The sequence below is a fragment of the Venturia canescens genome, chromosome 4, assembly GCF_019457755.1.
Source record: "Venturia canescens isolate UGA chromosome 4, ASM1945775v1, whole genome shotgun sequence".
Lineage (NCBI taxonomy): Eukaryota > Metazoa > Arthropoda > Insecta > Hymenoptera > Ichneumonidae > Venturia > Venturia canescens.
The window spans coordinates 13,529,789-13,545,567 of record NC_057424.1 but is presented as its reverse complement, the minus strand read 5'-3'; the positions used below and the strand labels follow the sequence as shown (position 1 = coordinate 13,545,567).

Here is a 15,779-nt window from a genome sequence, read left to right as displayed (position 1 = left end):
GGCGAATTAATCCGAGATCGCATGAAATTCGGCGCGATTTGCTATAATTCACCAATTGCTGAAAATTTTTCAATAACTTTAAAAAATATTGAGGCAAAACGCAAAGTGCCATTTTTCCCCAATTGCGATATCTACGAAGCCGCAGTTCTCGGATTGCCAATCTAATGAATTACGAAAACTATTAATTGATAAATTTGATAACGGAGAGTCAACACGACTCGCGATCACACAGCACACTCTAATCAAACGCGGAGGCAATTAAAATTTGCATCGATAGATCGTTACAGGGACTAAATACGAAAAAAGGAGCAGCAAAAGTGACGAGGTGAAGCGCGAATAAAAACAAAAGGAATAAATAAGAGAGACGCCATTCGGTCAATCGGTGCTCTCTCGAGAGATACGATTCGGTGTGACACGAGAGACAGTGACAAGTGCTTGCGCGAGAGGGATCGCGGACGATCGAGAGATCATTTAATTCCTACATATCTTGGTATACGTGTATATACATCAAGAGATCTCGAATCTAGTGAGAAAAAAGAGCAAAATCGCGAATGAGAAAGAACAGCGAGATCTCGCGATCGCGATAGCAGAATCGCGTTGAACGATCGGTTCCATGAACGCGGGATAGTCTCTCGCGAATACACTCGACGTTCTCTTTGCTTGCACGGGAGATCGGCCATAGATCGTATCTCAAGATCCGTTCATAAACGCTTAATGCCGCGGCGTCGACTTCTAGACGATCACTCCTTCCATCTTTGTATTACTATATTTTTATTTTACGTACACGTACACATGCACGTAGGAGACTTGTCTCTTATTATACATTCTTGGTTAATTACTCAACGATTTTCTTCTCTCTTTCTCTCACTTTTTACGCTTTGTATTCGTTTCCTCCCCGCAGGTATAACGAAGAGAGCGAGTGCATTAATCCAGCTTCTCGAATCGACCATGTGCATACGCGTCCCCTCTAATTATTTTATTTATAAGTTATTTTTTTTCGATTACTGTAAAATTCAATTCAATCATACCTGATTTATCTGATTCGAGAAGCAGCGTTTTTTGCTTTAGAAAAAAACGAAATTCACGAGTATCCTGAAGTGTCTTCCTCGCGGTTGCGGGTGACTCTGCGAGAACTCTTAACACAGTTTACCGCCTCCGAAAATCGTCTCTCGGAATCCTGGAGCAATATTTTCCTGCGGGCTTTCCATGAGAAAACGTTGGGTCTTGATGAATTAATAAACTCACGGATAAACTGACTCTGAGAGATTTCTCAGTTGATATGCCGAAGCGCATCGCGCTGGGCTTGTGAGATCGCAGGGGAAAATGGTACGGTAATTGCGCCTGGACGCCCCGACGGTCTTATTGTAACCGGATGTTCGCTGTTACGGTTTGATAGAAATACAAACACGAGAGAAAAAAGAAATTATACATTTGAGAACGACAAAGTCTTCGACGGGGAAGAAGATGGCAGGGCGAACGGGCTTCGCCTCCCTTTTTATCCTTAATGACCGGTGGCCAACCCCTGTGACGTGTCATTTGGTGCAAAAAGCCAACAAGTCGGAACGCGATCCTCTTATAATACACACGAGCTCACGTATACTTAGGCGCAAGGAATACGCAACAATGAGTGGTTGTTTTTCGTACGCAGCAGGACACGCGTTTCCTTCAACCCCACCCAACCCGTAAGACCGAACGAATGTTTTTTCTTTTTCAATAAAAAAAATTCTTCCAAGCACACGTTATATTTGCAAGTACGCATATATACGCTGGTCATTACGTAAGCGAGCACGTTGAATCGCCGAGCACACAGCACCGAGGCGTCACGCTTCGACGCTGTTCTAAATTGAAAACTCGTTCACCCCTGCTGGAACAACCGTGGGTCCAACAAGCCCATATTTATTTTCATATACAAAGTCAATTCATTCGAGACGCCCTCAATTTCAAGGAATTCGAAACGATTGAAACTTCCGGATATTACCTGAAATCAGAATTTCGACGTTTTTCGTCCACAAACTCATTTTTCATCGCGGTTCGTACATTTCCGGAAACACGCAGCCCGCCTCAAAGTCGCGTATTTTTCGAGACTTTCATAAACGTAACCGGAGATTCGATGCGCTACTTTATCGGTAAGCTGCACTCGCTCGTTTGACTCTGTAATGGAGCCCGAAACATTCGATGGTACATCGCGTATAAATTTTCTGGCCCCCTTCCTCCTCCACCCCGGACGTTGTCTCCTCGGCAGAGCATCGCGGGAAGGAACGCTTTTGTATCTCGTACTATATCTACAATGCCGCAATTATAAACCATTCAGGCTACCGACGTGCGTGCCGGCGAACAGTTAACGTCGGAATCGTTGCTCCCGCGCACGTACATGGCATACACAAGGAGCATTCGTGTCGTATGCTATAGACGCTAAACGTATTCAATTTATATCGTAAATATACTTGGCCAGAAGTATATTATAGAATTTATAATATTTAAGGAGGCTGCACACTTGTCGATTGTCCTTAAACGTGCCGATTGTCGTTTTCGTTTAGTGAAAAACGTTCAGTCGACGCCGTGGTATCGGTCGCTCGACTCATTCGAATGTCGCCAAAACCTTTTTTTTCCTCGATTCACTAAAAAATTTCAATATTTTTCATCACCTTGGTTTTATCGAAATTTAACATTGTGCAAAACTCTTAACGCGAAATAATAAACTCCAGAGTCCGTGCACTCCGTTGCATTATATCCATGAATCAGTTCGCACGAACCCACGTGAACATGAGCGCACGCACACACACGTATGCCTATAAATGAGTGTATATTGTCAATCCAGTAAAGTAAAAGAGAGTTCGCGAGACACGCACGAGATATTATTAAGATAAAAATCCGCAAACGGAAAGCTTAATGTCATCGCGTACTTGGCACAACAATTTTCTATGCTCTCTTCTCTATCCTGCTGCGCCTCGCACCAACTCTCGCAAATGTTTACGTACGCGAGAGTAGGACGCGTTATGCGAAAAAAGATTTGAAAAATGACAAATGGCGTAAGAGAGTTTACTTCGCGAGGGAGCAGATCGCGCCTGAGTTACGCCTTTTGCTTGAGGAGCGTTGAATGCGAAATGTATCATTGTTAGGAAGAGTCGTCCATTGGACTATTATTAAACTGAGAATGTCGAGTGTACGTGTGGTCATGGCGCGCGAGCCTCGTAATATTTAAGCGCGCGCGCAGCTTCACTTCTCGCCAATAATCTCGTTTCTCTTTAATTGGGCTGTCCGCGCAGTCTCTTTTCTGCTTTTTCTTCTCGCTGCGCGAGTCTGCTTAAACTTTGAATAATAAAGATCCACCAAGAGTCGCTAACCTTTCTCATCGTAATTTAACGATCGTCGAGTCCAAGAATCCGGAATTGTACGCGAGGCTATATTGGGTAATAAAAGAAAAAACGGAATGAAAAAAAATAATACGACGCGAGCTATCGCGGAGTCCTCGTTTAAACAGGACGCGTTTTCCCTCTTGGTCTCTCTCGTGTGTGTGTGTGTCTTCGATCGGATGATCTTCAGTTGTCCCGAGACGAAATCTTTGGCAGGCTTCAAAAATCTCGAAAACGTCATCGAATTTTTATGATTTCTCAGCAGCACGAAATCGTTGTCTCCGAATCTTCGGATTCTTGTTCAGCGACATTAATCCGGGCTTCAATTATTCACCGAGTTCCATTGATGTTTCTCCATTTAAAAAAAAATCGTGAAATTAAAGATCGTTTCGATTCTGTAAGACCGGGGGGTTGGAAGTTTTTCGTCGTTTTGTTAACTCTTCGACGACAACTGGATATTTCCAAATATTCATCGCTCTACGATATCGATAATTGACATAATTCGTTTGAAAAAGTATAAAAATGTGTGGACATGTGCAGCGTATGAAATCTGTTGGTACGCAGCCTCTCTGGCAGCCTTCAGACGGCGCTCAATAACCGGAAGTACATCACTCGACGCATCCGCCCGACCGTCTACACGCTCGCGTCCCCCAATTCCGTCTCGACGCCCTCGACTCTCTCGATACGATATGCATGCGCGCGGGTACGTAGACACGCGCGTGTACATTGAGGCGTGTGGTCTCTGTGTGCGTGCGTTTGGTCGTTGCTAACTGATGGCGTCAGCATTCATTTTGACAAGATCTTTCGAGAAGCGAGAAACGAAGGTTGTTTTTATCATAAGTTTAGTGGCGATCAAACGAATCTCGAAGATTAGCTCCGAGGGTGGTCGGTTGGGTCTCTTAAATGCCAGCCCGCTAATTGTATAAATTGTACGACGGTTTATGTCCTTATAAAAAGAACACAAAATGCAACTCCATAGATGTTATTCCAAGCACCGTTATAATTATCTCGTAAGACTCGATGAAATAACGCGGAGTACAGATTTAATTGGGCGTCGCGTTGAGAAGAGTCGTAAACTTAATCGTAATATGATAATTACATCTAGTCAAAAGTAACAGAGGGAGGACGAGGGGCGGCGTGTGTGAGAGAAGAAGAAAAATGGAAATTTGAAAAGGAAGGGATGATTCGCTTGTTACAGCGAGTAGGAAATTGTGGTGAGCGATTTTATGGGCTCTATCGATGTAAAAAATACGTCTACGAATATGAATTTATCCACAGTGTGTCTCAAAAGTAAGGTATACAACATTTTTAAGGCGTTTTTCTCGTAAAATTCTTAATAAAACGTGCTTTATGCCTGCTTTCCGTAAATCGTCGTGGAGCCGGAGATTCGATATTTAGTGACAAGGGCGCTTTGGATTCCTGATGATAAGAGCACCTTCGGAGAGGTGGACGAGCTCTTGTTGCACGTTTGCTCCGCCCACTTTTTATAAACGTTACGGGATGAGGGGCGTCGTAGAAAAAAAAAACGTTCGAAGAAGTATCCTTTCGGATTTTCATTGTGTGTACGTTCTCGAGGTTTAATGAGGGATTTTAGCGCCACCTCGTACAAATTTATATAAACGACGGCAGTCTGTAAGTTCTTACTCATGTGATATTCTCCATTCACATTTCGCATCGGCGCGATCGAGTCGTCCTTGTGTCCCATTTCGTATTTCTCCGTTACTCCGAGAAGGTTGTGTTAGCGATTCGCGTGGTTGAGACGCTCGTGTATACGCGCGAGCCTACCACGGACTTGTCTTCCTCGCGTCTCTTCATCGGTTCATCGAGCGTTCACTCGAGCTAACGTTTTACGACCTCTTCTTACACGCCATTCGAGCCGCTCGAGAGAAGCCTTTATTCCCTCCCGCCCGTGGATTTATTCACATGGAATTCCGCGGCCTGACTCGTTATGTCGCCCGATTTCACCGGGAATCGCGCTCGTGTACATATGGAAACCACGAAACAACGCCGCAGTTACGAAATACTTGTGCGCTACAAGTTCACTGGAAAATTCGAGATTATCTTCCACGTGACGATAAATCCATCGCAGTTTCCTCGGCTTCATTTCATCGATCAAAATCTACAATTTTCCATCGTTTGTTATCCCATCACATTCTTCATTTGTTTTCTGATATTAAAAAAAAAAAAAAAAAAAAAAAAAAAAAAAAAAATTGCACGTGCCGAAACTCGCTGATAATAAAACACGAAACAGAAGACCAGAAAGAGCGAAAGCTTCGCGATTCGGCGTCTTCGATTTCGTTGCGTGAGTGCAATGACAGACACACGAACAGGAGGCAAGCGAGAGTCTCCTCTCCCTAACTGGAATACGATAAAAGATGAAACAAAAGAGTGAAGTCATGAAAGATTGGGGGAGGGGGGTGGGGACGTCGATTAAAATAATTTCTCTACATTTACCTTGTACACTTAATGAGCGTTCGATCAAGCGATAAATCAAAGAGCCTCGAAGATTCATAATTTTCTAACCTCATCGTAAATAACAGGCCCCTAATTAGTGCAGGGAGTCAGAGGAGTTCATCAACAGTTAGCACGATTGACTTGGATTATTGCGATTATAATATGGGACGAAGCATGTGGAGGAGCGTAAACAAGATTTTGAAAAGCGAGCATTGCGGGGCTGGTATGTAAACGGCGTAGAAATTCTCGAAGGAAGAACCGCTTCGGATAATAGCGGCGTGCGTATGTGTGTTGAGAATCGAATGTGGTCGAACATGCAACCGCGGGAGACGAGGACGCATTAGCTGGACAGCAGGGCAGCGTTATTCCGGCGTATATATAACTGTTCTCATATATGGATAATAATGCTGCAGGTTGCTCTCGAAATGCCAGCGATTACACGTGTTCTGTTATTATGGCGAGTATTACTATCGTCGTCATCAACGGAAAGAGAGATGGTGAATGGGAAAGAGAGGAGAAGCGGCGAGAGAGAGAGAGAGAGAGCAGAGTCTACGTGTGTATAGACACGTAACATGCTCGCAGTTTACATAGAGGAGATGAGCTCGTTGATGCGCTCATTATGCGTGAGTTTCACGACGAAGCACACGCGATAACCGAACGCCATGAAAATGTCCCCGGCTCACCCGGATAATACGACTGTTCGACGCTATCTGGACATGTCGTTGACGCGTACTCTGCGCGAGCGTTCTCCACTAATTAGCAACGCGTATGCCGTCCTCCCTCTCAGCAGCGTACTCTTCTCTTTCTCCAGGCTCCGGTACGCAGCTGTGAATGTGCTGCTGCGATGGCAGGCCGTTTGCTGCTGCATATGCATTCATAGGAAGTATCACTTCGTTCGTTGACTCCGCGCGCGAGTCTTTCCGCAATCCCGATCCAGCTTCTCAGGCAAGTGAGATGATTTCACGTTGGTATGGATCAGAGGCCGTATGCTGATTGAGAGGCAGCTTTCATTGGTCCAGTTGCGTCAACGCGTTTCGACTACGCTTCGCGCTCTGGCCCAGCGGTGATTTCGTACACGAGCGCGTCACTCTTCATCTTCGCGAGATCCGAGGAGGGCAAAAAAACGTCAAAGAGAAAGGGGCCGGGGAGGAGCGCTCGATTCATCGAGTGTGACACTCGACCACCGGGATTTTGCCTGCCAGCTGTCAAAAGAGAAAGAGAGACGAGATAGCCTCACGCATGCTGGTACTTGATTCCAATCTGCTTCTCGCGGGCCTCGATATTTCTGTTCTTTATTTTCCCGACGCTTCCCGATACGCTGTCGTATCCTAGTTTCACTACCCGATACATCCCTCGGGTATCACTGACTCAAATTCGTTCTTCCTTCTCAAAATATGTTACGCCGCGAAAGTACATTTTTCAAGGGTTCCCTCTGCTTTGCTCCTGCTCATCCATATTTCCTCGTTGTTTTTCGGGACTCTAAGATTTTTGGGAGCGAATCCATTCCCTCGCGCTTCCCTCGTGAAAGAACTTCGGCGTGTGGCTCAAAGACGCTCTCTCGCCTTTTCCTTTCTCTTGCTCGAACTATATTTTTTTTCTCTCCATCGCACATGTGAAATCGACTCGGCGATGCGCACTCTCCTGGCTGGAGGTTTCTCCAGCGCGGTGTCTGCGGGAATACACTCGCCCGCGAGAGCCAATATTCCTGATGGCGTGTCCCCGGAGCCAGACTGAGCGTACCAAGCATTTTGGCGAGAAAGGGGCCGGGGGAGAGCGCGCAGCAAACCTCTTCCACCGAATGTTCCGACACACGACTAAGCTTTCATAACAATTTGCATCTGTTGGAGTTTGCGTTGCTCGCGCATTAAATATGGATACGCACCGGAGAGAGACGGGGCGAGTGAGAGATACGGAGAGGTAAAGGCTTCCTCTGTATTCTCCCGGTCGCCAGGGACCGTCGCAACTCTTACCCCAACAATTCTATCCTCTCTCGACCGCGATCAAAATGTGTGACGTGCTACTGGCTTTTGCTCTTCGCGATGTGCACACTCCCACCGAAAAAGCTCACCCGCACCGTTTCATCCTTCATGAGCGAGCGTACATCGTTGATGGCGTTTTGGTGTACACCCGTTGCGAGTGGTCAACCAGTCAATCAACGACGTGACAACGTTTTCAATTGAGCCTTCTAAATTTATCATACGATTCCAAGTTCGCTAGTGAATTAATCCTCGAGCCATGCAGATCACCCGCGAAATTCTCATGAAAATTCAGTCACAAAACCCTCCCAGTTTCGAAACATCGATAGCCGCTCTCGACTTTCCACGGGACTCTTCTTTTTCTTTTTCGACTAATTCAAGTCTCCATACTTCCCTCATTGTTTTCTTCCCCGACGGCGATTCGCCGCACTAGCAGAATTCCCGGTGCTACCACGCGAGAAACGAGTATCTCAATTATGATTTTTTTCCTAATGAAAGTCGCACTCTCCCGTTTTCTCGAGGCAGACCAAGGGAGTTTGAGTTTCGTTGGTGCACTAATGCGATTGCTCGTTCGCGATAAGCCTACCGAGCAATCGTTAGCCGTCATACTGCGCTGGTGCTCATGTATTGTTGCTTCAAGAGGGTGCCTATGGTTCTTTGGGTCTTTAGTTATCGTCTATTTTTCATATTACTGGATGGCGCATTACGTGCTGGATGAGGAAAGAGACGAGCGCGGATGGCGTGTCATCGGATACCCGGCGTCGAGGAGAACGCATCTCTCTTGAGAGAGAGAGAAATGCTGTCTCGGTCCAGGGACTAGAATGAGGAGTGTTAAGGGAAGAGGAGGGAAGCAGGGGGGGGGGATCGAGCTGTAACAGGGTGCAGTCTGTATGCCAATGGTATATATGACACACCGAGAGGTGTTACGAGACTCGCTGGTCTTATCCCAGGGGAGTTGCCGCAGAAACAACACGGGAAACCAATTAGCCAGGGATTGCGGGTTGAGGGGGATATTAGGTATCGCGGTATTAGCTTTCCTGCTCCTGCCCCCTGCCTCTTCTACATTCTTCTCCGCGGTTGGATATGAGTGGTTTTTGCTGCAGGCGTTGCATGAAATCCTCGTACGCGTAAAATATACAAATGTACTTTCTTATCGGTAATCGCGGCCTCGGGAAGAACGGCGCTTCTCTTATATTCGTTGAATATCCTTTTATCTCCTGATTATTATACTTACGAATCCTTTCAACGATGTGTTTTCCGAATGTGCTGACGGAAAATATGCGCCGAGTAACGCTGCATGTAAAATCATGCGAGGAAGAGTGTTCCGTTGTCGATTAGAGGGAGATGAGAAATGGCTATGAATTCTTGATCGGAGTCTCTCCCCGCGCGCGCTGCTAAATCCTTGGAGAACAGGCCAGGGATGAACTCTACGCATAATATTAGAAATCTTGTAAATCGTGCGGCGTCGCAACCGACGAGTTTTTCAGGATCGGATCTGACCTCCCGCGTTTTTAGCCCCTCTTTCTTCCTGATTCCTTTCTCTCCTCGCTTCGCCTTCATTTGGGAGTCTAATTTATCGGCTGGATGAAATTAAAACGAATGCTCGCGAGGCACACACCACCACTGCCGCCGCGAATACTTTCGACTATACAGAAACGCACTCGCGCAACAAACTCGACAAGAAACCCAACGAGATGAAAGCAGACTAAAAAAAAGAGGCGACTCCCGGAGAGGGGGAAAAAATGAAAACGAGAAGACGCGGGAGACTGGCGAGGAGCAGAGTGCGCGAGCGTGATTAGGGAGGAATGTTGATTAGATCCATCAGCTCCACTCGGGAACCAAGACAGTTCGCCCTCTTTCCCTCTCTGATCTCGCTCTTCTCTTTCTCTCTCTTTTCAACCACTTTGCCCTCGAGGAAAAACAAAATGACGAATAAATCTGTGCTTCTTTGTGCTATATTTGTTTCGTACGTCATTCTGCATTTTCCTTTGTTCCGTCACATCTTTTCTGAAACATAAAAACATTCGTATGCTCCATTCCCGTTGGTCAATTTATCTGGAAACTTTTCATTTGCGATACAACATTTCAGCGCTGCCAGTTCAAAGTTCGTCACTAATTTCGAGTCTTCATATGGAAGACTTGATTTCTTAACGGTTGCTTCTTTCGACAGGGAATCGGACAAGGCCCTTTCCATTTTGGCCCGATCTGATGAGGAGAAATTGAGCGAGATGAGCAGGGCTCGGTCGTCGGGTGAATTGACCGGCGTGAATCATGAGCAAACACCCGCTGGCCCAAAATCGATACTAGCTTTGGTGCGAGCGAAAGAGAGCGCGCGGGGAGGAAGGAAAAGAATGAAAAAAATGGGACGAGAAAGGAAGAGCGGTAGGAGGAACGAGCGCGAACCTTCCCGAGGCCCATATCATACGTGTATCTGTATTCATTTGACTCCACACGCCTCGAACTCCTCTCGTCACTTAAACATTCTCAACGCGAATTCTTTCCTCTCTCTCGCTCCAGCTCTTTTGAAATTGAATCGTCCGAAGCTTCTCCGCATTCATGAGTAATTTTGCACACGTACTAAACAAGCGCGTTTCTCTGAAGTGAGTTAAAACGAAGAGACGGTGCGTAATTTTCGTGATTTTTTCATCAGTTGGCACCCATCTGATTGGCCAGTTAGGGTATACACTTCGATACGAAATGAAATTGAGTTTTCTTGTCAAACGATGGGGTGGGGAGGGGGGGGGGGGGAAGGAAAAAAACAACTCGAGCATCACAAGAGAGGAATTTCATTACGCGGAAAATGTAAATATGATTGTGGCTTCGCTGACATAACGGTAAGATAATCCGTCGAGCGGAGGCGCTGGCTGAGCAATAAATCGTAATTTATGATCCCTACACCCGGGCACGCCGAAGAAATTCAAGACGCTCTTGCTCTCTGTCTCTTTCGCGGATTTTCTTGTTCCCTTGAGAAAGCGAGAGGGGTAAGAGAGATAGAGGGGCTCGTAAACGAGCACTTTCTATACGCTTGTTTCGCGCGCGCGGAGGCGCTCGAAAGAGGCTGTAGAAACGTCAGAAACTCCGAGAGGAACTATATTGTGTATATCGGCTGTTGAATAGCGTCGATGGCTATGTTTCACATGGAGGAGGATGCCCGCAATGTGCCTCTTTACGTCTCTATATAATCTCTTAGACACATATGGTTTTTTCATCAGTAGTCTCGCTCGCTCTTTCGCTTATTCGAAGGATTATTTAATTCGTGCGAATCGCTCCCACTCTTCGGTATCTTTCTCGTCGTTCATCTTCGCGGCATCGAGCTCCAACCAATAAATTAATTGGCAAGATTTACGTATCTCGGCCGTAAAGCAGTCAGCGTCACGCAGCAAAATCGCTCTCGTGTGTGTGTGTGTCTTCCCGATTGGACTCGCTAATTACATAATTATACGTAATTAAGAGTCGCGGATCGATTAATCGGCCACAATGTCACGGGGCCCTGTCATTTTTTCCCTGAGACAGCGTCAGGCTGGGAGGCGAGGATAAATCTCTGACGAATATTGTACGTGGAAGCTGCGAATTCATATTCTTCATCATCGGGCACTATAAGGAAGGTTGTATACAATAAGATATACAACGTACGGAGAGCACGTGGGCGAGCAACGCGATGTTTACGCCGGGGACCACGACAGACAGAGAGAAATAGAAAGAGAAGGAGAGGGCTTTATAATTTATTGTCTTCCTGCTACGATGACGGGCGGCGTGCGCCTCCTATCCATTATCTCGCGCTTCAACACGAAGTCCGGCATGGATGGAACTCTCTCCCTCTCTTATTCGAGTCTCGTCTACCTCTTTTTGCTCCACGAAGCACACAGTTCCGTTTCTATTAGACGAGCCTGATACGCGACAATATTCTCATCTCAATATTTCATCCGATTAAACTATTCTCTTCACGCAATTGTCCACCGCGTCAGCATTTTTATGACGAATTTTTTCTTGCGCGCCACCTTTATGATCCTTCCGGGTTTTCCCAGGGAGCGATGCGATGGGAAAAAAAGAGAAAATACAATAATAAGCTGGGAGAGAATGCTTGATTCGGTGGAGCGAGCAAAAATATATAAATTTTGTAGTCTCGTGCGAAGATTCAAATTTCGCAGGCTTCGATCGACGCTCCGTAACGGAATCGTAAACACACACTCCGCTAAATTCTCTCTCTTTTTCGTTCAATCAAAAAATTCCTCACGCTCTATTCGTAGCCACGTTCACTTTGCCAATTGATCCACCGATATTTCCGAAGAAACGGAGAACGAGGAGAAGCCAAAATGTCCCAAGTTCGTAAGCACCAAGATTTCGTGTAGAAAAACAACGGCGGGGGTGGAATACGAGATGCGGGCACTGATTTATTTAAGGGGCTATGTGCCAGACATCCGGTTTGTCGAATTACGATTTAAGAGAGTGACAATTCGTTCCTCGCTCCCGCACCAGAGATAACGATACTAAGTGATGGGGAACAAAAAAAATAAGTGCGAACCGACGCTGAAGAAAGTCAGTTAACGACAAAGGCATGGAGAGAACGGATCGCCCGAGCGAGACAGAGAGAGAGAGAGAGAGAGAGAGCGAGAATTTAGTCTCGTTCTGAAGTTCAGTTTCATAAGAGCACTTAACCAATAATATGTAGGAGGACAAAGTCAGAATATAAGAGCGTTATAATGAGACTAAGAGACATTGAAGCGAATGAGCGTGTAAGGAAAAAAAACGAGAGTAAAATTTCTCGTACGTCATAGCATTTAATAATTTATCATTCCATCGACACAGACCAGTGGGGCCCGGAGACTCGGTTTGAGAAAATTCAGTCAAAATATCAACACCACGGACGCGGACGCGGAAATAACTTTAAAAAGCTTTCGATAAATTCAAAGTTTCCAATCATCAGGGATTTTTGAGGCCCCCGTCACTGTGCAGATTAAATAAAGTTTCAATGTTCCCCGGCTCGTCGCTCAGCTCTCATTGGTTTCTTGAAAATCGATCTCAATCGTCCTTTCGTTCGAATTTGCAATTGCTCGTAATCCATTATTCGGCAGAGTTGAACACCGCGCGTTGAAGGGGCGAACAGTTTAAATTTTCTGGTTCATCCGCTGCGTACGTACACGTGAACACATTAGAAGGGTTGTAAATGCTCTTCCTCGGCTACTAATGTAACGAGACGTGTGTACAAGCTGACCGTGAAGATGACGCCTGGCATGACAGCATGTGGGAGTGCTGTCACTCATTGTTTAACGTTCCTGATGCTCGCATTTCTCTCGCTCTCTTTCTCTCGCACACTCTCTTGTTCACGTTCGCTCAATGTCCAATCCGGAGCACACGATCCATTTGCTTATGCATGTAAATCCTCCCTCTCCCTTTACTCTCGCCTCGTGCTGCTGCTCTTGTCGTCTTCAACATCGCTTATACTATATTAACCACATACCAACAGCCGCAATTGTAAATGAGCGCACTTTCCTCTATCCGATCGTTCACACCTCAGCCAACGTTCGTAACTAAATTCAATCTCCAGAGTCCTCAAATTTCTCGATTCTAATAGAGTTTCAGAGGCTTCTGTAAGCTGCCAGGACTCAATGAAATTTTATGGATTCTCTGAATTTTCGATTTAAAATTGTGTATATATTTACACACTTATACATTTATTTATATGGCAAATTCAAACAAATTTAATAACGTTTTCGTTAATGGTTTATTAACACCCTTTCGAATGCTAATTTCTTCGATGGTGATTTTTTTCAAATTGTTTTTTCCCGCTCAATTCCCGACCCCGAATCCGGTGATTGTGATGGTTAAATTATTTACGATTCATACAAATCCTTTGTTAAATGTTTTGTTTCTTTTGTTCTTTCAGAGGCCACCTTCCTCGTCACTATCGTACCCAGGACCGGGTGGTAATGACGATGCCCGTAGCCCCGGAAGCGGGGGAACACCAGGACCCCTCAGTCAACAAGCACCGACCAGTCTGGACTCATCCGATCCTGGTGAGCACGCACAAAAATTATCAGTTCGAGCTTTAGCTCAAAAATAACTAGGGCTATGGAGCTATATATGTATTGAAAAAAACGTAGCTAGCGAACCCAGCAAGCAATCGACAGCGTGCAGAAATTCTCGAATTTCCTGTTCCATTTTGTCTCGGCATCGAAAAATCTTAATAACCAAAAGCTGAGTAGAATTTTTTGGGAGTTCCGGGGGATCGAAAAGTTTGTATAGTGTTGGCGTGCAGACAAGGAATTATCGCGGAGAGAAAATCGCGTTGTGGAGGGCCGTAAGTCCAAAAATTCCCATCGATCGGTTTCGCGATCGATGCTTAGAGGAGCGTGCGGCTTATACGACTGGGTATATAAATATACAAACGTCGTTATTCAGCTCAATAGCTACAAATATATAAACACATATATGTGTATAGAATATATGTAAATGGGCTGTAACTCGCTTTTAGTTTGGCTGACTGGCTCGTTTCAGGCCAGCTCAGCTAAGGACGATATCACGCGAGGAACGAGTCGATGACAATCGTGGCTCTCGCTCCATTTCTGCGTGCGTGTAGCTCTTCGACACCCAACAATCTTAATAATATATATATACATACGTGGGCATATATAGGCTAAAAAACATGAAGGCACCCCCGTACGATTTTCACAAACATCGTCGTAGCCGCGCATCAAGAGCGGAGAAAGAGAGAAGGAGAGAGCGAGACGTGTACGCGTCAACACCATCAACCACGACGGGCAGGAACGTTGAGGCTAATGAGCGCGCGCGATTCCCATTCCCATTGGCGTAACTGTGAAAAAAGTGTCAAACCTGCCTTCGGATTAACGGATCGACGAAGGTGAATTCGAAATGTTCAATTTCGACGAAAATTTCATCGGAACGAAACTTTTTCACAGTATATAATTATAGTGGGTGGCGAGTTTCCTGGAGCCTGCTTGAGATCGTCCAGAAGGAAGTTGGCCGAGTTTTATTGTCGAGCTGTTACAAAAGCGAATCGAACGCATCATTTATGAATGGTCGCGGTTTAAAGTAAGGCGGGAGGGATGAGGGGGCAGGATCGAAATAAAAATGAATTGTAGTAGGCTCGCGCCAATGGTCGAGACTCGTATACACGCGGTCTCAGGGTTCAGTCAGTCACCGGAGGGAATACAAGTTCACGACACCATCCCATAAAGATTCATTAAGCTCGCTCGTCTATATTCGCTGTCGTGCCAACATTATCTGTCGCTCGATATATGTGCGCCAGTCTCTCTGGCGTGCGCGCGAGAGTTGCGAAGAGATGAGAAGATTGCGACGAAACTTCTACTCTGATCAATAACTAGAGCGACGAAAAACCTGGAATTACATCACTCGAGAAAGCCAGATTTTTCCTGCGTTTTCCACGCTGATGAATCTCCAGATGTTTTTCTACTGCCACGTGACGCGATCCTCTGCTGAAGTTTCCGTTCAATGAGAGCTCCATTTCAACCTCGACTTTGAGGTCTGAGTCGGTTTGCAGTTGCTAACTGAACCTGGAAGTGTGAGATCAACTACGATTGGGAACTGAAGTCAAGTTTCAAGTCCACGTTCACGCGAGGGCAAGACCCGAACGTCGCTCCGAGATTAGCTCCGGACAGGATTAGCTGTCATCTCGATATTAAGGTCGCTCTCCATCATTTAGAAATTTAAATATAACGTCGAGTACGTAACTGACTGGAATCTGATTTCAAGTTCGGGCCTAGACTCGACATCGAGTTTTCTTTTAAAACTGCAGTTTCCTCCTGACACGACAATCCTACGAATAAATAAAAATCACGGAGTTGAGAGCCACTGGTAAATGAAAAAAACACATTCACGTAGCTGTAAATCTGTCGGAACGCGTTTTTACACACTGGCATGCTATCCTCTCGTCAATTCTCCATTAAAGTATTATGCACATACTTATTTGCTACAACGTTGATGATTGCAACGTCCTATCAACATGAATGTCGATAGC

At 45.6% G+C, this 15,779-nt stretch overlaps 1 protein-coding gene across 8 annotated transcripts in view; it reads left to right on the top strand.

Moving 5' to 3' along the window:
• The window catches only part of hth (homothorax), a 365,547-nt gene that overhangs the window by 92,304 nt on the left and 257,464 nt on the right, over positions 1-15,779 (top strand). For all 8 annotated transcript variants that reach the window (XM_043415959.1, XM_043415956.1, XM_043415958.1 and 5 more), the window contains one exon: positions 13,668-13,797. In XM_043415959.1, the coding sequence (XP_043271894.1) occupies positions 13,668-13,797 (130 nt within the window). The remainder of the gene's footprint in view (positions 1-13,667; positions 13,798-15,779) is intronic.